Source organism: Coenobita brevimanus, chromosome 79 (genome assembly GCF_032717465.1).
Source record: "Coenobita brevimanus isolate Jiangsu-jjx chromosome 79, ASM3271746v2, whole genome shotgun sequence".
NCBI lineage: Eukaryota > Metazoa > Arthropoda > Malacostraca > Decapoda > Coenobitidae > Coenobita > Coenobita brevimanus.
Window position 1 is genome coordinate 34,681,994 of NC_137032.1, and position 25,263 is coordinate 34,707,256.

The 25,263-nt window shown below is 40.1% G+C and overlaps 1 protein-coding gene across 1 annotated transcript in view; it reads right to left on the reverse strand.

Moving 5' to 3' along the window:
- LOC145409107 (putative neural-cadherin 2) overlaps positions 1-25,263 on the reverse strand; it is a 68,407-nt gene that overhangs the window by 37,550 nt on the left and 5,594 nt on the right. The window contains exons 2-7 of the mRNA XM_080279649.1: positions 21,027-21,142; positions 14,127-14,291; positions 11,872-12,009; positions 9,189-9,588; positions 8,431-8,570; positions 7,254-8,133 (exon numbers count right to left, since the gene is read on the reverse strand). Coding sequence (XP_080135775.1) covers positions 7,254-8,133; positions 8,431-8,570; positions 9,189-9,588; positions 11,872-12,009; positions 14,127-14,291; positions 21,027-21,142 — 1,839 coding nt within the window. The remainder of the gene's footprint in view (positions 1-7,253; positions 8,134-8,430; positions 8,571-9,188; positions 9,589-11,871; positions 12,010-14,126; positions 14,292-21,026; positions 21,143-25,263) is intronic.

A 25,263-nucleotide genomic window follows, 5' to 3' on the forward strand; every position in this document is an offset into this window, starting at 1 on the left:
GGATGGTTCACTATTTTTCTGGTTCAGCGAAATTTTTAAACTCGGCATCGCTACCCAAGAATTTCCTTTTGCACCAGAACTTAAAGAATATGGGCAACCGACATCCAGTAGACACCGTATAACAAAGAGAACGGAAATATGGTGGTGCTGTGTGGAATATGAGAGAGAGAGGGGGGGGATGTGTGCTTCTACCGGGCCCTGTGCACTTTCTCCTGTGGGGGGGGGGGGGTCTCGGCCTTCACCCTCCAATCAATCGTTTGCAGGTACACGGGTTCGCTTTCAATCATGTCGCAACACCAACAGAATTACAGAATGGCTGAACGTATGGTAAAATCCGTTTACACAACCGAATGCGTAACATAACATTGATACCAACTGTCTCATATTATATTCTTATATTTATATTTATTTGTCACACACGACTGGCTCCAAAAGTTTGCCATCGCTTACAATGGATTTTGGGCCTTTGGACGCAGAATTGTATACTGACACCAATGATATCTGGTGGCGGAAAACAAGATTTTGTGTGATAGTTGACTTCACATGACGGCCATTTTTTAACCACGCCTCCCGCAGTTCGAAACCGACAAATACAGACGCGGCGCACGACTCTAAGGTTGTCATTGTCGTACCCTGGCAACGTACCATTCAAATGTGCGTCCAATTTCTTATCATATTATACCCAAATCATATTATTATGAACGAATATATGAAATGAAATGAAATGGAAAGGTAGTACCAGGTAACGAAGACCATATGTCACTAATTCGCATCACAGTGAAATTATGGTAAAGGATGAAAATAAGGGAAATTATGGTAAAGGATGAAAATAAGGGAAATTATGGTAAAGGATGAAAATAAGGGAAATTATGGTAAAGGATGAAAATAAGGGAAATTATGGTAAAGGATGAAAATAAGGGAAATTATGGTAGAGGATGAAAATAAGGGAAATTATGGTAAAGGATGAAAATATGGGAAATTATGGTAAAGGATGAAAATATGGGAAATTATGGTAAAGGATGAAAATAAGGGAAAAATGCACGAATATATTATACACGAATCACATGCGTCTCATATTATACACAAAATCAGTCGCACTTCTGAATGACAGGATGCCAGGGCACGACAATAACAACCTCAGAGTCACGCGCCGCTACTATAGCTGCTTCGACGCCTTGACAACCTCTGTCCAATGCGTTCCGCGTAATGTAATGCCAATGGGGACAACTACCTGGGGCCAAAACCCCCTTCAGAAAATTTCAATATACATGAAACAGGTCCTCTGTGACCCAATTGCAATCATCCTGCCAAGTTCGGTCACAATACATTTTCTGGTTTCGGCTGTGCTAAACACCAAGACACGGCTACGACTATAAGCAAATACAAGCGTTCGCGGTCCTATCGGGTCCCTCAGCACCAGACACATAGGGTTTCTAATCAGCACTTGCTCGAATGACCCGTTTCTGAACTGTACTTGCCTTCCTCGAAACCAACAAGTAATGCATCGACACAACAGCGTTAAATTAAAACACGCCAAATCTGTGACCCAACTGCAGAGAGAGAGAGAGAGAGAGAGAGAGAGAGAGAGAGACAGAATCTCTTTACTACTATCCTCCGCCATCAAGGTACCCTGTCTCCAGTCCATACACTCCTGTTTCTTATACCTCTCCGCTCCACTCCTCCACCTGTATCTTGGTATCCCCTTCTCCCTCTTTTCCTCCACCCTACCCTCTCCTAGTCAGTATCTCAATCTCTCCTCATTCTCCCCTTCCCTTCTCCTCCATCTCATTCACTCTCTCCTAGTCAGTACTCAGTCTCCCCTCTCTCTTCCACACCTCAAACCCTCTCCTCGTCAGTCTCTAGTCTCCATTCCTCTCCTGAGCCCGAGTAAAAGGTAAAATTTGTCATCGTAATAAAGGAATTAAGTAAAACTCCTCCACTGGCAGTAAAACCCAACACATAAAAGGCGTCCCAGAATGCACTGTGCTGTAAGCGGCTTTATTCTTCGTGGGGTGCAGAAGGGAAGGGCATTGTAATCAGAGCTTTTCTTCCTCTGAATTGCGTCCCTAATGAGATTATGAAATTGTGCTCTGTTCCCCAGTCCAGGTGATGAGGGGGAACTAATGGTGATGATGATGATGATGATTGACCGATGATGATGATGATGATGATGATTGATTGATTGACTGACTGACTTACTGAAGATGATAATAAAGCAGTAATAATAATAATAATAATAATAAAACAACGCAAAAATACAAAAAAGTGAACGCCAAACTGTCACCAACTCAAAGCCTTCATTAAAAAATACCGGGCATATATACACGACTCATTTCGGTGTGACGGGGCTATTAAATTTTACCTCTCTCTCTCTCTCTCTCTCTCTCTCGAGCCAGCTTGTAATGACAGGTGATAATGTTGATAAGGTGATTTCCCAGAAGTGTGATTCTCTCACTCTCTCTCTCTCTCTCTCTCTCTCTCTCTCTCTCTCTCTCTCTCACACACACACACACACACACACACAAAGAAGAGAGGTGATAAAGACGTAAGGAAATTCAGTTTCCCTAACAGAGCAATTGACCAGTGGAATGCACTACCGAATGAAACAGTGTGTGCCAAAACAATTCACAAATTTAAGGATATGTACGATAAATATGGTTTAAGACACGGGACAGTACGAGCCTGACTCATTCCTGTAAAGATACAATTAGGTAGGTAAGAACACACACACACACACACACACACACACACACACACAACACACACACACACACCTACGAGTGCTATGTATACTTTATCATCATCGTAATCGTCACGAATCAAAAAATAATCCATAAAAACACCCAACAGAAAGGAGTAACAAACAGAATTCCGGGATCAGACAGAATAAAGAACTTTCCGTACGCACAACTTTCGTAAAAGAGAGAGAGAGAGAGAGAGAGAGAGAGAGAGAGAGACGCAACTCTTTGTTTACATATTTTTTTTTTAAAGGACATTTTACGTACTCGCGAACAGTCCTGTGGTCGTCCTGCAAAGAAAACTGTGGAGCTGTAGAGGTGGATGAGTGTGACGTGACTGGTGTTAGTGGATGGAAATTTGTGGTCAGTAAATTATCTATCCCTATCTATCTATTCATCTATCTATCTACCTGTATAATGATGGCTGTGTGGATTTCGTTGTGGATGTCACTCTTCTTTGTCCTCATTGTCCGTCATTAATGCTGTCTTCTTCATTTATCTATCTACTGCCAGACGCCTTCAACCTTTAAGGGGTGGCAACGAACAAATCGCATCCATGTCGTCCTGTCCCCCGCCATTTCACTGCCCTGCTCCCAGCTCACACCCCCCTTTCTCATATACCTCTCCATGCCATCCCTCCATCTCATCCTTGGCCTCCCCCTCCCTCTCCCCATCACTCACATACATTCCCCTCGTTAGTCTCTCGTTCTCCATCCTCTCCACAATGTCGTCATTATCATCTACATCACTATCATCATCGTCATCAGTCCTCCTCCTTACCATAATCTCCTCCTCCTCCTCCTCATCATCATCATCATCATCATCATCTATCATGTTCTCCTCCTCCTCATCATCATCGTCACACTCATCTTCCTCACCATCATCTTTGTCATCACTTTCATCATCATCATTCCTCATCTTAACCTAAGTCTGAAGTGAATATTTTAGTGGCTGTGCTGAAGCGTATGTCATCATCATCATCCTAAACACTTATCATCCAGTCTCTATCTTACTAACATTTATAAGTAGCATCCAAAAAAAGATGAGAACACCACAAAAGTCTGAAACGATAAACAGAGTAACTATATCAGTGTGTGTGGCCTTTGGTTCCTTCTTCCTTACATCAATACGAACTGTTGGTCCTCAGGGAAGGGCACGTGTATTCTAGACCCAGAGACAGATGCATAAAAAGATACATAAAAAGCAGTGTATTATTGTTTAAACTTCGTCCTCTATCATAATATAAACTGCGAGAGTACCGGTGGCGGTAGTAAACATTTTAAATTGATGTTTTTAACGGACTGTACTGAGTTTCCAAAGCAATTTCGCATTTTCTTTTTCTGTGTGGATAATTGCGAGTCAATTCACTGAGCACACTGTGTGATAGTTCTCATACTTTTGTGATTTTAATTTTCTTTGTTTCTGAACCCTACCGGTACTTTACGCAACTATGTGGGAGTTAGGGTTGTGACGGTGATAAACAATGGATGATGACTGATGGTGATATTTGTGATGATTACAGCTGGTGATAATGGTGGTGATGGTGATGATTACTGGCGGTGAATGACTGGTGATTATAGTGACGATTATGATGATGATGATAGTGGTGATAATGGTGAAGATTGGTGATGATGGTGACGACTACGATGATGATGGCTGATGATAATGGTGATGATGAATGATGATGGTGATTATGGTGGTGATAATGGTGAAGATTGGTGATGATGGTGACGATTATGATGATGATGATGGCTGGTGATAATGGTGATGATGAATGATGATGGTGATTATGGTTGGCATTACTGGTGATGATGACTGGTGAAAATGGTGATGATGACTGGTGCTTTGTGATGATGACTGGTGGTGATGAATAATACGAGTAATGATGGTGGTGGTGATGGTGATGATGATCGTTGGTGGAAGGTGGTGATATTGTCTTTCCTTTCAATGGGAAATGTGTTGAGGATGCCTGGTTTTATTTTGATGGGATTTAGAGTTGGATGGATATTGTGGATGGAGGATGGATATGTGGATAGATAGAAGGATATGTGGGTGAATAGGATATGTGGATGGACAGAAGGATATGTGGATGGATAGAAGGATATGAGGATAAACAGAAGGATATATGGATGGACAAAAAGATATGTGGTTGGATAGAAGGATATGTGGATGGATAGAAGGATATGTGGATGAATAGAAGGATATGTGGATGGACAGATGGATATGTGGATGGATAGAAGGATATGTGGATGGATAGACGGATATGTGGGTGGATAGATGGATATGTGGATGGACTGAAGGATATGTGGATAGACAGAAGCATATGTGGATGGATAGGATATGTGGATGGAGGATGGATATGTGGATAAAGAGAAACAGATGTGGATGGATAGATGGATATGTGGATGAATACAAGGATATATGGATGGACAAAAAGATATGTGGATGGATGAAAGGATATGTAGATGAATAGAAGGACATGTGGATGGTCAGAAGGATATGTGCATGGATAGAAGGATGTGGATGAAGTGATGGATATATGAATCGATAGAAGGATATGTGGATGGACAGAAGGATATGTGGATGGATAAAAGGATATGTGGATGAATATAGACGGACAGATATATAAATGGACTGATGAACAGGTGTATGGATAGATGGATGTGTGGATGAGTAAACAACTATGTAAAAGAATGTGAATGGATCAGTGAAGAGGTCGATGGATAGACAGATGCATATGGCTGGATATACGGATGGATATATATATATACACAGATGGTTATGTGCAGGGAAAGATGGATATGCATATTGATATTAATACTCTAAATGGCTGCGAATAGACCAATAAATACGTGGATGGAAGGATGGATGCATAAGTGTGGCTGCAAGGATGGATATATCGAGAGATGGAAAGGTGAATGGAGAGATGGTTACACAGATGGATATATAGGTAGATGGATAGGTGGATATGCAGATGAATAACATATGCTTTGTAAATGGACACCGGAATGGGCAGAGGAAAGCATGGATGGATAGATAGATAGAAAACTAGTCACGCTGATGTGCAATGTGCTCTGAAACACGAGGGAGTTTAGTATCGTGTGTGTGTGTGTGTGTGTGTGTGTGTGTGTGTGTGTGTGTGTGTGTGTGTGTGTGTGTGTGTGCAATAGAAAAAAAGAAAAAGTCAAATAAAGGTCCAACGCTGTGATATCAACAAAATGATTCACCAACAGTCTTCCAATTAACAGAATTAACTGTATGAAACAAAGTTGTGATACTGTGCAATGAATTCCTGACTTTAAACAACAGCTGCCTGTACTGTATTGTACTATGTATCCCAATTAAATTACGGTATATTCTACTCTTCTGACTGTTGTCGGGGCTGCACAGGCTACATATATAACTAGGCAGTGGCTATGGCTGGTTATACAAATGTCCCTCAACTCCCTATCCTCCGAGAGGATGATAGTGGACTGCAGAAGGACAGCTTAAGCCTGTAGTCTACTGGGTTCACATTTCTGATGAGCCTGGGGCATTAACGACTCTGGCCCAGTTTAACTCCCTCAGCCTTCTTGTATCTCCAGACTATTTAAGTCAGCTTGGGCTAGATTTTTCAAAATAGATGGGTCAGATATGACCTCCACTCCTCCTCTCAGGACTAGGTGGATCTCTTAAGCTGAACAAAATCATCTAATGGCTGCAAAAAGTCATCTGATGTACAGTGCTCTGAACTTACTATGTCATTCTGTATTTCTGTCCCTGACTACAAGGAGTGTGGAAACTTTTGGGAGTGAGCAGAACAAGCTCAATAACAGCAAACATTACACTTCACTGAGAAAATAACCTGGTATTAAATTTTGCACTGGTCAGAATAATATACGTCTGTGTCAGTATGATCCCACTGAAGAGCACAGAGGAAAAAGAACAAAGCAATCATATAAGCCAGTCAGACAATATGACAACATCAAGGGCACACCAAATGCAAGGGATAATGCACCATGAAAAACAAACTTTATGATCACAGAGGATGTTAGTGATAAAAATATAGGGAGCTTAAATAAGGAGTTAATAAAATGCAATGAACACCTACTTCACAGGCACAACGCTGGCAGACTTGTGTTTCCTCGATCTATTCTAAGGCGCTATCAACTACACTGAAATAATAAATACGATGCTGTGGTGATAGTAACAATGATAATTTTAAGGCACTCTCATCTTAAATGTCTGGACCAACTTGCCCAGCTCCGGGCTCCTACGCTCCTCGTGGGGCAACGCAGGATTGGATGATGGATGCATGGAAAATGTTGGTCGTGATGGTTATTAGTAAGGGAATAGTAGCAGTAGTAGTAGTAGTAGCAGTAGTGGCGGCGGTGGTAGTAGTAGTAGTACTGTAGTAGTAGTAGTAGTAGTAGTAGTAGCAGTAGTAGTAGTAGTAATAATAATAATAATAAAAAAAAATAATAATAATAATAATAATACAGTAATTATGAAGACAAGTAAAATTCATTCACTAACCTGGAGGCCCATTCTCCTGAACCTTGCCAAACATGGTGGTGTTGGGGAACAGTGGAGAGTTGTCATTTATGTCCTTCACCACCACCGTCACCATCGTCTCCACCACGTGAACCCGTAGCACACCATCGTCATCACTGAACTCACTCCCATCATCGCAAGTGATTCCCTCGATGGCAAAGCTCTGAGGGATCCTGTCAGTGGGGCTGCGAGAGGAGTTTTCGAGGGGGTTGTAAGCAGGTCGGCGTTTTGCTTTTGAAGTTTTGGAAGCTGACTGGTGCTCTATGGCATAAGCATCTTTGTCTGGGGAATCATCAAGTGCCCCTGTCTGTAGACTTGAGGGCTCATCATTTAGCAAGAAGTGTGTCTGAGATTTATGAGACCCCATTTTGGTTCTCATCTTTTCAGAAGAGGTGTGGTGCTTTTGGGCAAAAGCATTACTGAACAGTCCTTTTTCACGACTAAAGGAGTCATCATCCATTACTATGTCTCTGGGAGGTTTATGAAGGGACCCAGTTCCGGTCAAAGAAGTTTCATCAGATGACTGAAGGTCTGTGGTAAATTCATTACTTATTATTCCATATTCTGAACTAAATGAATTACCATCAAACAGGTCACCTTCACTGTCAGTGCTTGAGAGGACCTGGGCTCTGTCTATGAGATCACTGCCTATCCTCATCCAGCTTGGTGAGTAAGTATCTTTTTGCAATTCTACCGACAGCTGGCCAAGACTCCGTTGATATCTAGACAGAGACCTTTCACTGTTGGGCAATTCATGAAGACTGGCTCTGTCTGAGTCCCTCGCTTGGTCCTCTTTTTGTATCCGAAGAGGGACCTTAGTGCTGTCTGGTTGTATATCACCAGAAAAAGACTTGATCCGAAACTGGGATGAAAGAGGTAGAAATTTGGTCAAGGAGGGAGTTGAAGTGTGAGACTGGGAATAAGAGGAATACGGATGTGAAGGCGGGGAAGTTTGGCGAGTAGTTGTGGGATTAAACAAGGGAATTACAGTTTGCTTCACATTATTATTTTCGATGATCGGATTTGTCTTGGATTCCCAACTGTTACTTCGGTGACTCGTAATGACTGCAAGTTTATTGAACTGCGTATTTCTGCTCCCTTGTATTTGCTCTTGAGTTTCTTGATTATGAAACATTCCTATGTCTTGTGAAAACAATACAGCATCCTGAGAAGCTGCTTCACTTTGTTGTAATGCCTTCATGTTCCCCTGGCTTCTTGGAGTGAGAACATTCCCCATCTGAGAGTTGTGAGAACCTGGATTACGCTGCTGGTCACCTTCAGAACTGCTTGGTACCACATCTTGGGAAGGAGTCACAGTCAAGGACTGCTCAAGATCAAACACTCCTCTCTTCAGCTTCGAGTGATGTATCCTGTTTGGTAATGAAATCTGATATCTGCCGAGATGTGGGGAAAAATCCATCTTCATTTCTGTACCTCCCTCTGGTGGTGGTGCAGTCATATATTCATGAGCAGATTTTTCTCGATCACTCTTGTGGGAAAGCAAAGGTGATGAATTCAGATTAAATGAAATTGGTGAATTCGTGATGGTATTACACTCTGTTTCTTGTCCATAGCTCTGCAATGAAAGCACTGACTGTCTGGTAGTTCCCACAACAGAGGAGGCATTTGAAGTGTCAAGTAAACTTCTGTCTATACCTACATTACTGACAAAGCTCATCCTTTTCTTTCTCCTGCCAATAACTGTTTTGGTGCTCAAAGCAAATTTTTCAATATTTTTTTCGCTATTTAAAACACTGGCATCACTATGCTCATCACTGCTTCCCTCCATTCTGTCTCTATCATCTCCTTTAACCTCATTGGTCAAGGATGAAATTTCAGGAGAAACATATATTTCTTCAGCAACTCTAGATGACACAGCAAGAAGGTTTCTCAAGCTCCTCACTCTATCACTCTGACCCTCCCTTTGTTCTCTTCTCCTGGGGCTACTAACAATGTCTGCTGGATCTGTATGAACACTAGTTAACAGGTAACTAGAAGGGAAATGCTTGTTGGAGGCTTCTGAAGCTAAGTGGCTGGGTGAGGAGACAACAGGAACAAAACTGCTAAGAGATGAAACTCTTGAAGAAGCCCTAAGTTTCTTCGCTGAAGCATCTCTCTCTACTGTCATGTCAGGATCCTGGTGCCCCCAGGATGCTTGGCGATGCTGTTGGTGTGATGAGTGTTGCTCGGACCAGGAGTCAAGTGGGTGCTGGCTGTGGTGTCTCTCTCCTTCCCCCTTCCTCCACTTCTGTCCATCCCTCACCTCTACCTTCAACCGCCACACTCCCCTTCCAAGAGGTGGGTCACGGTCTAAGGCCTATAAAGAATGAAGAAAAAGAATTAGGATATATTCCATTTAAAGGAACACTTCTTTCAGTACCAAGACATCCTCTAAATAAGGACAATATCAATGCTTGAACAGGGATGCCTTCACTTGATAGCAATGAAGCAACAGGAGTAATCCACAGTCCAGTTATACAAACCTCCCTCCCTATCTTCCAAAAGAACAACAACGGACTGCTGCAGTCGACTGGGTTCAAAGTCAAATGAGCATAAGGCTATCACTATGTAGTCCTTTCAGTACCATGACATCCTTTAATCAGGAATAATGTCTTAGCTCCTCACCCATAAAGAAATGCAAAACAAAAAAACTGCATCCTTGCTAGCTCCAGATTATTTTACTTAGTTTAAGGGACACTTTTAAAGCAACGGATGATGGATGAATAGATACCTTTCTAACTAGACAGGTTAGATATGGTCAACTCCTTCAGTCCTGGAATTGAGTAAGACACTCTGGTGACAGTGTGAGTGAAATGAAATAAATGGTACAACAGTGAAGAGATCAACATAGTTAGGCTACACAGTATCAAAATATATAAACAACACACACACTCATATCTGCGTCACATCCCAGTATTACCAAATTGTTCATCTATCAACCTATCTACAGAATTTATCTATCTTGCCATACACTTCAATCCTGGAAGATGTGGTTACAAACCAATCACCTCCAAAGTGCTCTGTCCTCTGCCATTTGCTTGCCCTTCCCTCAACTCACTCACCTCTCTGTCATATCTCTCTCACTCCATCCCTTCATCTCATTCTTGGTCTCCCCTTCCCCCTCAGTCATATACGAGTACAGTACAGTCTTCCAGTCAGACTCTCATTCTCCACCCTCTCCACATGGCCAAACCATCTCATTAACTCTCATAGAATTTTCAATCACATCCACGTCAATGCCAAAACATTCATTTACTTCATCTGTCTGTCGAAGAGATTGTATGTGAGGTCAGTCTACGAAAGAATTACTCTACGAATCTTTATCTGATCTACAACAATTACTGATCAGCCATCATCTGAACCCAGTTTTTCTTCTTCACACTGGATGATTTAGAAAATAGTCCTCTTATCTTACTGGGAGGTAAAAGGTTGTTTGTTAAAAAAATTATGAGTTAGGGATACTAGCATTCAAATGTCTGTGGCAGAGCAAGTTCCCCATTCAAACCATCACTGTCAACTCATACTATTTTAGCTTTGTAACTACTAATGTACAAAACAATATTCACAAAACTGGCAAATGATAATTCATGATCAATATTTCAGTTTATGAATTATTACACTTTTATCACTGATTACCCTCTTTTATGTCCCATATACCATAATATTAGCTGCAACACATCACAATCAAATTAAGTGAAATGTTTTAAAATGGTGATAATCACAGTCATTATGATGCTGACATAAAACAAAAAAGGTTATTAGTAATCCTATTATAAAATGAGCTGTGTGCCTGGCAGTAAAAATTTCCCCCTTAGAATAAATACACTTTGTTCCCTACCGCTATGGTCCATGTTGCTGTGTATTCCCCTCCGGCATATAGTGGAGCAAACAGAAGCCCCTTTTCCATTAGCCAATTACTCCATAAAACTGGGAATGTACCTTTGTATCTGGTGTGTGAAAATGGGAAACAGAAAATGGGTTGTCCCTCTAACCTGGGAGACCTCATATGACATCTTGCAAAACAGGTACATTGATTAATTTTAACCAGACGGGAATTTTCATCTTCTTGCAGCTTATTTACCAAAGATCTGTGGCAGACTATGACTACTACTGCTCTACATCCTTTCCACAAAACTTCTTCATGACTAGCATTGTATTCCAGTGCTGATCTTTTGCTACAGCTCGACACTCAAAGTGGAGAAGGCATTTTTACACCTCGTTAAAGTGAACACAGTATAAACAGCACAGTACAGTGAAAACGCCAAAAAAACATTCATTCTCCAAAATATTTTTCCAAGCAACAGGCAGGTGCTATTATCTATACTCACAATCAATGCATATTTGAAGACAAAGTTTATTTTTAGACAAATAAAACAACAGGTAATATTTTACTAGCACTAGTTACTTTGTTGCATATACTGTTCATGGTACCATACACTACTTACTTACATGGTTTCTTGACAGTTACCATTATAATCCTACTTTTAAAAATATTCCATTTGCTCCATAGCCTTTGGGTTCAAGCATTTTTTTATTCGGGGGTCTGTACTGTGCTACAAAAATCAACAAAATAATACAAGAAAACAGTACTGCATTTTACCCTGAGCTGTATGAGGTCCCCAGTCCTGGCATTTATAGTGAAGAATGCATCCTTCTGGGGCTGGTCATCCACACCATCCCCAGTCACACGATACAACAGGCGACCTTGATCCCTGGCATCCTCGTCCACCACCCTTACCTGTCAATGTCATCACACCTGTTAATGACACACCTGCCATTCCATCAATATGCTAATTTGACAAAATGTGTGGATTGCTATACAGCAATTCAAGTTGTTCTCTTCCAAATGCAAGTTCTTAAGAAAAAAATAATAATTTTTGTACTAGATAAATCATGGGAATTGAATACTGTATTGCAAAATGAAAAAAATGGAGAAAAAATATATCTACTATGTGATACTCAAGAAAACCATCTGAATACTTATGAATGCATGTTTACTGTCAATAGTCAATGCTGCCCACTGGATGCAACAGTTCATCAAACAAAATTTAAATGCCACAAATTTTGGCAGAAGCCTAACTAGAGAAACACAGACACTAAATTGAGGGTGGGGGGTGGGGGGGTTGAGACCCTCCCATTGATTAAAACCACCTCACAACGTGCATAATACCATAAATTTCAATGGAAAATCGTACTAGAGACGCAAAACACCGAACTGGGGGAATTTTGCCCCCCATGCCCTCCAATTATTGTAAGCTACTCACAAAGGCATCAAACACTCTAGAGACTCTCCATCAAGATCAATCCTTTCATGCCTGATAATCTCCACATGCTCGCCCCAACACACTGCACATGTGAATCAGAGAGAGATGTGTGGAAATATATTTTTCCTAACAGATGTACAGTATGGTTGGATGCATTCAGAGGACGCAGTGCTATCTATCTATCTATTGCCAGACGCCTCAATCCCGTTTGGGGTGGCCACAAACAAATCGCCTCCAAGTCGCCCTGTCCCCTGCCATTTCACTGCCCTGCTCCCAACTCACACCCCCCTCTCTCATATACCTCTCCACCCCATCCCTCCATCTCATCCTCGGCCTCCCCCTCCCTCTCCCCCCCTCCACCACACTCACATACACTCTCTTCGTCAGTCTTTCACCCTCCATCCTCTCCACATGGCAATGCTGAATGCCAAAAATATCCACCAACATATGGAAAAGCTGGATAAATTTGGGTTTGGGGATGGGACAGCATGAAATTAGCTTATATCTTGTTAAAATAGAATAGGTAAATAATTCCAAACATGAGTATTACGGAACACTTAACACATGGCTGTTATACCACTAATTCAGTATACTTAAATTTTCTAGTTAGATTTCTGTTGACATTTTGGTGTACTGAATGGATGCTAAGTCTTATTAAACAGAATGTAATTTATGTCCACTAAATACTTACTGTTCCCTACCTTAAACCAACCTAACCTCATCAAACTCAACCAACTGAAAGCAACTAACCAACCTTGTCTAATCAGGTCGTCAAAACCAAGCCAACCTACACAGATTCAAAACAAAAAACTTACTCAACCAAATGAAATCTAACCTCATAAAACCACACTTAATCTCAGGTAACTACCTAAATATAACCATACCTAATCGACTCCACCAGTAACCTATGATCAAATCTTATCTAAACTAATAATGATGCCTAATCTAATCTACCCTAATACAACCGTGTGTAATCTTACCTAACCTACATTCTACTATCAAAACTGTGACGCCTAACCTAAGCTACCCTATAATCAAATCTTATTAATACCCATGTCTAATCTAACAACCTATAATCCAATAAAATAGACCTAATACAACCATGCCTAAATTAATCTAACTTATCCTATAATTTAATCTATTCTAATACAACTAGGACTAATTACAGCAATCACTAATCCAACCTATAATCTAAGCCAATACGGCCATCTCTAATCTAATAATTTAACCTAATCTACTCAATAATCTAACCTATCTTGTTTTTTTTTTTCTTAGAGGGCACAGTTTTGCAGGTTTCTGGCCTTTGGTTCCTTTTTCTTTGCATAAAAAAAGGGGGGGGGGCACCTTGGCTGTGATTCTTGACAAGTCTCTATCATCCTTCAATCTAACGAACCTTCCTAATCTACCATCATCATCATCATCATCCGGACCTCCTTTCCCACCCAATCAACCCACACTAAGACACAGCTATGGTAGATGGCAGGTGTCAATCGTCCTCTCATCTTATCTAACTAGCTTTCCTAATCTAACAAAATACGACCAATCTAATCTAACCTACAATCTAATCTAACCAAACCATACCCGGGCCCACCTTGGCTATGGTTGCTGGCAGGTCCCTATCGTCCTCCTCCACCACGGTGATCCTGGGGTTGGGGCTGGTGAAGTACGGGGGGTTGTCATTCACGTCTCTCACCCCCACCACCACCACTGCGTGTGCCCTGCCCCCGCCACCCTCTGCTGACACCACGAGCTCGTGCTGTAGTGTAGATACATAATAGATAAATAAATCATGACGATTATGATAATGATAATAATAATAATAATATTAATATCATTATTATTATTACTACAGTATGGCGATGGTGATGATAACAAACAACAACAATATTAAGATGATGATGATATGATGACGATAACAACAATAATAATAATAGGTATCGGTAATATAAATGATGATGATGATGATGATGATGATGATGATGATGATGATGATGATGATGATAATAATAATAATAATAATTCCTTCACCACAAAGCATCTTTCTTTTAACTACAGTACTCATAATGCCGGGAAATTATAGAAATCATCACCCCCTCCTGTCAGAAATGAGTATATCCACAGCACAGGAAATCATTATATTCTTTCAACACAACGGCATCTTTCCTTTTCATTCTTGCTCCTGCTCAGTCGGTCAGTAAATTAAATATTCTCATGTCCTCTTCCTTCATCCAAGAGTAATAGAAAGAAGAACACTGTCTCTCACCAAAATGGCATCTCTCCCTCTCTCTGTCTCACCTTTAGCGTAAGTTTGAAGTGTTGGACGAGACAGGAAGACAAACTATTTTTTTTTTAAATACTTGCAGCATGAGCAGTAGGAGAGAGAGAGAGAGAGAGAGAGAGAGAGAGAGAGAAGAACGATAAACACAAACAAGCGTGACAGAACATTTGCTAGCGACTGTACAAACTCTCTCTCTCTCTCTCATGCATGGATGGGGGTGGGTACCTCTGTAATTAGCTTTTCTATTTCCATGCAAAACTGGAACAGTCATCCCTTCCAAACTTTCCCGTTTTTTGTCTCTGCAGGTGTGGAGTTTGAATATGCATGGAGAGAGAGAGAGAGAGAGAGAGAGAGAGAGAGAGAGAGAGAGAGAGAGAGAGAGAGAGAAATATAATGCCACACAAGTCCTGAAAATCCCCTATCATCCATTCAGTACGGACAGTGTGTACTAGTGCTGACGCGGTGACATGTGAAGGTACGTAGTTAAGAGGAGAATTAAACAGCATAAAGAGTCCATCTGTCTATAGTCTTTTCACACTTACTTGGCCAAATTTGTCACTTTATAAATTATTTCACGCAGCTCAGTGGCAGAAAAAGACAATACTGCAGTTCTACATCCTACCCACAGCACTTCTTCGTGACTAGCATCATATTCAAGTGTTAATATATTGTTACATCTCGGCATTCAAGGTCGAGGTGGCAATTTTAGGCCAAGTTTAAATAAAAGGAGCGTGGTTGGTGCCTGGAGAGAGAGAGAGAGAGAGAGAGAGAGAGAGAGAGAGAGAGAGAGAGAGAGAGAGAGAGAGAGAGAGAGAGAGAGGCGTATAAAATGTCAGGGGCGCAGAAAAGTCACAGGCATAGAAAAAAAAAAAAAAAAAAAAACAGTAGAGGCGTAGAAAAAAGTCATTTAAAAAAAAACAGTAGTCAGTGTAGGAAAAAAAAAAAAAAAACAGTCAGAGGCGTAGAAAAAAAACAGAAAAACAGTAGTCAGGGACGTTGGAAAAAAAAAACAGCAGTCAGAGGTGTAGAAAAAAAAATAGAGGCGTAGAAAAAAAAAACAGTAGTCAGGCGTAGAAAACAGAAAAACAAGAGGCGTAGAAAGAAACAGAAAAACAGTAGTTAGAGGCGTGGAAAACAAACAGAAAAACAGTAGTCAGAGGCGTAGAACAAAAATGATCTTCCCCTCTCTCTCTCTCTCTCACTTCCACCGTCAACACCTCTCGCCCCCCCCCACCTCCCCTTGCCCAAATGCATTCACAACTTTCTCACATTCTCTTCCATAAATCTTAAAGTTGAGAGAGAGAGAGAGAGAGAGAGAGAGGCGTGAGACGAGAGGAGGAGGAGAGGAATTGCAACATGAGATGAGGAGGAAGGATGAAAGAAAAGAAAGAACAAGATTGAGACTGATAGATAGACAGACAGATAGAAATATATAGACTGACAGGAAACGTAAGAAAAGGTGTAAGAGAAAAGAGTAATATGTGTGGAAGAAAAGAAAATGCAAAGAATGGCGAATTAGCGAATATCAGTGACGAAAGGAAGGAGTGAGAAAGGTGTAAACAAAGACGAAAGACATGGGTGACGAGACGAAACAAGAGACACTGAAGAAAATACGAAAGGGAAATTGATAAAGGCGACGAAAGAATGGGAAGACGAAATAAGAAAAAAATAATGAAGAAGGAAGAAATGGTAAAAGGAAAAACAATGAATAAGACAAAAGGTGAATGACGAAGGAAGAAAAGGTAAGAGGAAAAATAAAGAATGGGAAGAAACGAATGACGAACGGAAATATAGCATGAGGAGAAATAGGGAAAAAACGGTGAATGACGAAGGAAGAAATGGTAAGAGGAAAAATACAGGAAAAATGGTGAATAACAATACATGAAATGGCAAAAAGTAAAATTAGGGATAAGAAAAAAAGGTAGAGACGAAGTACGAAATAGCAATGAGGATAAAAGAAAAGAAAGAAGGGTGAATGAGAAGGTAAAAGAAAATAATATATAAGAAAATTAGGTGAATGATGAGGTAAATGATATGATGAGGAAAAATACAGAATATGAAAACAGGTGAATGATGAAGGAAGACGTGGCCAAAAAACTAAAAAAAAAAAAAAGTTAACTGACCGAAGAAAGGATTTAGTGAAAAATATGGAGTTTAAGTGAATGACGAAGTGCCAAAAAATGAAAAAAGTTACCATAAATAAATAAATAAAGGAGTTAAAAGCGCATGGCAAACGCAGAGAATACACACACACACACACACACACACAAATGGGCGAAGGAAGGGAAGAAGACTAGAAAAAAAAGGTCGAATCAAGGATGAGAAGCGAAGGAAAGTGAAAAATAAAAGTATGACAAAAGAATAAGCGACGAAAAGGGAAAAGTATAAGACGAAAAAAGTGACAGAAAGTGTACCAGACGAAAGAATAAGAGACAGAAAGTGAGAAGCAGAACAGGAAAGAATAAGCGACGAAGTGAGAAGCATAACAGACGAAAGAATGAGGTAAAAAAATGTGTAACAGACGAAAGAATATGACAAAAAGTGAAAAGTATAACATACGAAATAAGTGACGAACAGTATAACAAAAAGCAAGTAACGAAAAGTGAGACGTGTCACAGACGAAAGAATCTGACGAAAAACGAAACAAAAACAGAAGAATATGACGAAAAATGAAAAAGGTATTCCAGACGAAAGGACGTGACAGAAAGTTAAAAAAGACGAAAAAATGTAACGAAAAAAGTATTGCAGACGAAAGAATACGTGACGAAAGAGGTGAGAAGGAACGAAAGGGTGAAAGACACGAAAATATTTGCTTCTTACGCATATTAGTTCGTAAGCAGCGAGGGCGTCTGGTGCCACCCATGCGTAAGATCACACACTCCATATTTTTCTCCTCTGGGCCAATATATCACCCTTACCCCTCCCTCCCTCTCTCTCTCTCTCCCTCTCTCGCGGGGGAGGCTAAAGACGAACACCTCCTCAATCTAGATAATGGATAGGCTGTTGTCTCTCTTTAGCCATGTCTTCCGTCTTATCCTGTCACCTCTCTCTCCCTCTCTCTCTCTCTCACACAGCCTGTCATGTCCTCCCCTTGGCTCTTACTCTCATCCTTGTAGGTGTTTTGTCTCCCCTCCCTCCCTCTCTCTCTCTCTCTCTCTCACACACACACACACACACCTATAACTTTTCAACGCCCCAAACAGAACTTCTGAATCGTACCAAAGTTTTCGAACAAGTACTTTTTCACAACTCCCTTGGCTGTGATGATTCCTTAATGTTGTTCCTGCTACCTTCACTCTCTCTCTCTCTCTCTCTCCATACCCTGTCGATATGGCGATTCTTTACTGTTCCTGCTACCTTGAGAAGACTCTCTCTCTCTCTGTTTATATTTATCTATGAACCTCCTCGATAAGGTGATTTTATACATCCTCTCTCTCTCTCTCTCTATTTATCTAAGAACCCCTTCGATACGGTAATTTTTTTTTACAGTCTCTCTTTCTCGGACATCCATCACTTTTTTTTCATGGTCTGCAAAGCATTCATTCAGTAATTTTATCTTTCTTAAAGCATCCACGTATTTTCCTTCGTTCTCTTCCATGCTCTCTCTCTCTCTCTCTCTCCACGCAGAATGCAAGCCTTTCCCTACTTCCCCCTCACCTCAAGTCAGTATTTTCTGCTCCTAACTTTCAACAAACTCCCACCCATCCATTTTCTGAACCAAATCCTTCTCTACCCTTCCCCAGTCAGCAATTTAAACCCCATCGTTGCCATGGGTAAAACTGGTTTGTTTTCATCTGAGGGAACAGGGCCAATCCTACAACTCTCTCTCTCTCTCTCTCTAATAACCCCTTCAATACGGCTACTTTTCACATTTGTTCTTGCTGTATTTGCCGGACCCTAAAAGACTAAATTATATGGAAGTATTTTTTGTTATACTGTTTTTAATTAGGTGGGTATTGGAGGAGGAGGAGGAGGAGGAGGAGGAGGAGTCAATGTCTCCCCACTCACTTCTAAAACCACACTGAGAGAGAGCGAGGGGGGGGGGGGGAGGGATGTAGTTGGATGCCAAAGGTTTACAAGCTGAAGAATCACTCGCATTTGTTTGTTTACACATACTTTCACTAATCTATTTTTTTTTGCCTATACAAGTTTACTCATGGAAATTAGAGTTTAAAGTTTCCCCAGGTATGCATAAAGTGCGCCTAAGTATACATAAAAGATTTCCCAGTATACATGAAATCTTTATATGTATTTTAACCCCTGTATCTTTAAAGTTACCTCGTTGTCTGCAAAGTCTACTCTCTGGTATTTAAAGTTTACACCGGTTTATGTAAAGTTCACCCCAACACCAGTAAATGTAAACCCAAGTAAAAGTAAACCCCAGTACTGTATATGAAAAGTTTACCACAGTATTCGAAAAGTTAACCGAATCATTGTAAAGTTAAGCCACTCTTTGTAAAGTTAACCACACTATTTGTAAGGTTAAGCCAGTATTTGTAAAGTTAACCACTGTATTTGTATTTAGCCACAGTATTTGTAGTTAGTCACAGTACTTGTTAACCACAGTATTTTTTAAGTTAACCACAGTACAATATTTATAGTTACAGTATTTGTAAAGTTAACCACAGTCTTTGTAGAGTTAACCAAGTCTTCGTTAAGTTTACCCGGCAATGTGTAAAGTTTACCACACCACATGTAAAGTCTGCTCAAGAATATTTACTGTTTGCCAAGGTCTATGCATGGTTTACCTAATACCTATAAAGCTTAACCTGGTATACATAAAGTTTACAATGTATCTATACAGTTTACCCTAAAATATGTAAGGCGTTGAAAGGGCATGTACTGCAAAGAATAATACACATCAAGTAAGGATAATAATCTTAAGCAATAATCCAATCCTCTCTCTCTCTGTTTACCCATTTATCAAGTACGTTCATGTATTTCCACGCCACTCCACTCTGCTAACGATCGCTACATCTTTCTCCCTCCCTCCTTCCTTCTTTCCTCCCTCCCTCCCTCTTTCCTTCCTCCATTTATCTTTTAGTCTATATATGTACCTATCTATCCATGTATCTGATTATCTACTTAACATTCTCTATATCTATCTATCCATCTATTTATCTATCTGTCGATCTCTGTCAATAAATCTATCCATCCATCTGTCAATCCCTTTCACCTATCATATCTTTACCCCTTCTCTATCTATCTGTCTATCCATCTATTTATCTACGTCGCTTTCTATCTATCATCCATCTGTATCTATGTCTCGTATATATCAATCTATCTATCTGTCTCTTTCGATCTCTGTCATCAATCTGCCTATAGCTATTATCTATCAATCTATTCATCTTTATCTTTTCCGATCTATCACCTAAGTTTATCAGTCCAACTATCTACCCGTCTATCCATTCCTCTCTCAATGTCGCTCTTCTCTCTGTTTATAGCTATCTATCAATGCATCTATCTATCCTTCTATGTAACTTTCTATCTATCATCTATCTGTGTCTGTACCTATCACTCAACGCATCTGTCTATCCTTCTATCTATCTCTATCATATACGTATACTGCTATGAATCTATCTAATATCTATCCATCTGTCTACCTATCTATCCCTTCATCTGTGTTGCTTTTGATCTCCACTATCTATGTGTCTATCAATCGACCATCTATTTACCTATCTATCTATCTATCTATCCCTCCAGCTATGTCGCTTCCGATCTCAATTATCTGTTTATCAATCCACCATCTATCTATCTATCCATCTATCCCTCACCCATCTCGTTGTGAAGCCGGCAGTCAAGGGATGCGAGGAAAGTGATAATGATTGATAGCGAACAACCCATCATCATCTCTCCCTCTCTCTCTTCACATATCAGTATCTATCCACTTCCTATCTATCTCTACTGTATCTATCTATCCACCTATCTATCTATCATCACCTCTCTCTCTCTCTCTCTCCACGTCAGTATCTTTCCACTTCCTATCTATCTCTATCTATCCAACCTTACTATCTATCCATCTATCTATCATCATCACCTCTCTCTCTCTCCCCACATATCTATCTACCCACTTCCTATCTATCTCTACTCTATCTATCTATCCAACCTTACTATCTATCCATCTATCTATCACCATCACCTCTCTCTCCACATGTCAGCATCTATCCACTTCCTATGTATGTATGTATGTAAGTATCTATCTATCCATCTCACCTTATGCTGCAGCTCGTAGTCTAAGGGTGCCGCCAGACTGACAACCCCGGTGCTCTGATCGATGGTAAACAGTCCATCCTTATTGCCCCCCGTGATGCTGTACCGCACTCGCCACCCTGGGGGGGGGGAAAGACAGGATGCAGTCAGGTCAAAAAGAGGACAGAAAAACAGAGAGAAGTGAATGGAAAAAAAGTTCGAAAAAAATAAACAGGAAAGGGAAAAGAAAGACAAGAAAAAGGAAAGGAAAAGAAAGGAAAGAAAAGACAAGAAAAGAAAACAAAGCATAAAAAAACAAAGGAAAAAAAAGCAAAAAAAAAGACAGTAAGAGAAAAAAGAAGAGAGGAAAACGAAGAAAAGAAAGGGAAAGAAGACAAGGAAAAGAAGGAATGAAAAACGACCAGGAAAACAAAGATAAAAGCAAAGACAAGAATAGGAAAAGAAAAAGTAAAGACAAGAAAGGAAAAGGAAGGAAGGAAAAAAGACAAGCAAGGAAATGAACGAAAAATGAGAAGACAGGAAAGGAAAAGAAGGAAATAAAAAGACAAGAAAGGAAAAGGAGGAAAGACAAAAAGACAAGACAAGAAAAAGAAGGAAAGCAATTACGTATTTTGGGAGAAAAACAAAGCATAGTTATATATATATATATCAGTAACAAATAAAACTCTGTACTTGGAGGCGTTCATACATAAGTGGCAGGGATAGACGGATGGATAGATAAAAATAGAGAAAGATAGGAGGATGGATAGATACATGCAGAAAAGGATAGAAGGATGGATGAATTGATAGGGAGAAAAATCGACAAAAAGCTAGGCGAAGGCGAATGAATAGATGCATAGAGAAAAACATAGACGGATTGATAGATAGACAAAAAAAGATTGACGGATAGATAGATAGATACAGAAAAAGGCAGACGGATGGATAGATACATACAGAAAAAGATCGACGGATGGATAGATAGATACAGAAAAAGATAGACGGATGGATAGATAGATACAGAAAAACAGACGGATGGATAGATAGATGCAGAAAAAGATAGACGGATGGAGAGATACAGGGATGGATAGATACATACAAAGATAGACTAATGGAGAGAGAGATATAGAAAGACAGACGGATGGACAGACAGATACATAAAAAGATAGACGGATGGAATGATAGAGACAAAGACACACATACGGACACACACAGGAACTGAAGGAATGACTGGCAAGAACAGACTTTCGTTCCTACTGAGAAAAGACAAAAGTTGATGCTGGGAAGGGGAGAGAAAACTTAATAAAAACACACACGTGTGGACGCAAACACGCCCTAGCGCGCAGGAACGCACGCACGCACGCACACACACACACAGAAATGGAGAAATGAATTCCTCGAGCTAGGCAACTAAGGCCATATAGCCCCGCTAGGGTTACAGGAGGGAGCTACCCCTCCCGGCAACAGTAGCCCGGGCGAGGCTCGAACTTGCGACCTCCCGATCACAAGCTCAGCGCGCTACCACTGTGCTACCGCGCCCCCAGAGAGAGAGAGAGAGAGAGAACTTTCACTCCTACTGGGATGGGGTGAGAAAAAAAATGGGAGACAAAAAATATTAACTTTGTCCTTTTCTCCCCTTTAAAAAAAAAAAAAAAAAAAAAAAAAAAAACACGACTTACAGCAGAGATGGTGAGAAAAAAATATAATACATGGACAAAGAAGTTGATGATGGCGGTATGTAAGGAGGATTATATTTTTTTTACGTGGCAGGAATTCTATATATCAATCTGGTATATAAATATTTAGGCAGTGTTTGTATGTTGTGGATGGATAGAACTATTCCTGTAAATAGAGAAATTCATGTACACGTGTGTGTGTGTATAGGTTATATATCTATATCTACACACACACACACACACTATTTTGCGGCACTAACAAATAACCTTGCCATCACAAAATGCTTGCAAATGCCACTATCTTCTGTTTTCCTACTGTTACTGAGCCCACAATACCGACCAAGTCAAAAAAATGATTTTCGCATACCATAAATTACCACATGGAAGAATGTTATGAATGTCGTGTACCTCAGGCTTGGGAGAGAGAGAGAGAGAGAGAGAGAGAGAGAGAGAGAGAGAGAGAGTTGTAATGTTTGGGAAGAAAAACACCCAACAAACTAACGCGTGTACTTTGGCGATAGGGTCAGAAGTTGTGGATAGGATAAGTTAAAAATTGGATAGATAGGTGGATAGATACACAGATGGACAGATAGATAGAGAGACGAGATACAGAAACACACACAAGCAGACAGATCACACACACACACACACACACACACACACACACACACACAAGCTTGTTTCTCGACTTACGACTGAAAAGTGCATGACTGTGTGACCCATTTAATTAAACACTATTGACAGCTACTATGTGTGTGTGTGTGTGTGTGTGTGTGTGTGTGTGTGTGTGTGTGTGTGTGTGTGTGTGTGTGTGTGTTTTGGGCATTAATTTAGCTATGATAATAGGTTCTACAGCTGTTTTATCATTATTATTATTATTATTATTACTATTGCTACTATTGTTACTATTATAATTATTTGTATTATCATGTTTATTATTATTATTATTATTATTATAATATTTCAGAAATAATCATACCATAGAAAAATGGGGCAAATGGTTTAGAATTCTAACGATAAATGGAGCACATAATTTTAACAGTCCTGATGGTTGAAAAGGCTGACGATAATTGATGCACACGATAATTTCCACAGTAATGAATATGGAGAAAACGGCAAGAAAGATGAAATAGGGAGTATATGAGGAAGGAACTAAAAATGGAGGCTGGAGACAGTATTCCCCATGTACAGTTGCGGACGGGAATATCGCTCCACTTTTTGGTCGATGAATTACGAAACACTTCCACAATATTCCGAAAAGACTATTGGGTTTCTATGATAACAACACAAGGCTTCAAAAGTTATCGTTCACCGTCTTGCTATGTATCGTTCGACAGTGGATTGATATTACTGTCCGCAACTGTACACTACCTCCTACACACACATTATGGAATCAGGAGTCAGTATAAAAGTATCATTCACGTAAACTTAAATATATAAATGAAAAAATCCTCATCTACGGGTGCCACCTCCCCCCCCCAAAAAAAAAAAAATCAATTAATATATAAGTCAACAAAATCAAACAAACATGCCTTTCTAAAGTCGCTATGATTTTTCTAAAACGAAATTCCATGTCTCGTCTAACACCTCTTCCTTAGCGATTTATTTTTGGACGTGGCTGGTTTACCTCCTATTGCATGTTATTTAAGCAAAGTATGGCGATAACTGAAGGATTTATATATGGGAATTAGACGGCAGGGTATAATACGCAAAATTAATCGCATACGGAGAGGTGTTAGGGGAGCTTCCTTAACCGTAGAGAATAAATGTGGGTGACATGGGGGGTGGGGGTACTCCTGCGCGGTTAGGATGCTTACTAACACCTTTTCCTTACCGATTTACTTCCGATACTGCTCGGTTACTATTCTTGTGTTATTTATAATCTACCAGTAGGTCGATATTTAAAAAGATATAAGTAAAAAAAAATCGTTACGGAAAGAAGATATTAATGGGCAGTTTGGAAAAATAAATCGATGAGGAAAAGGTGCTAGGGAGCCTCCTAACCCAACGAGAATATGGTAAAAACTCACACGCTTCTAATATACATAATTAATTTTACCACAACATATAAAAGATTAAACACTACTATATTTTATTCTATCAAACTGAATAATTGCATAAAGTGTTAAATTTTAGAGGCATATTAAATATAGGTATATTATAGTGCAGTATAATACACATAAAACAGTATCAGAGCCCGCCACTCCTACCACAACTGCTTTAACCACACCATAGCCCTACCACAGCTGCCTTAAAACCGTTCCTACTACACAACACACCCTAACACCACACCATAACCCTACCACAACTGCCTTTAAACCGTTCCTACCATACAACACACCGTAACACCACACCATAACCCTAATACCACCACTACCACAACTCACAGGAACATCATATAACACCAAAACACCATATCACACCACCACTGCTCCACACCATAACACCATACCTCACCACCACTCTACACATTACACCACACTACAATACCATCATCACCACCACCACAACATACCACACCACAGCACCACCACCATCACCACTCCACAAACCACACACCACCACAGCCTCCTAGTAGCCATACACAC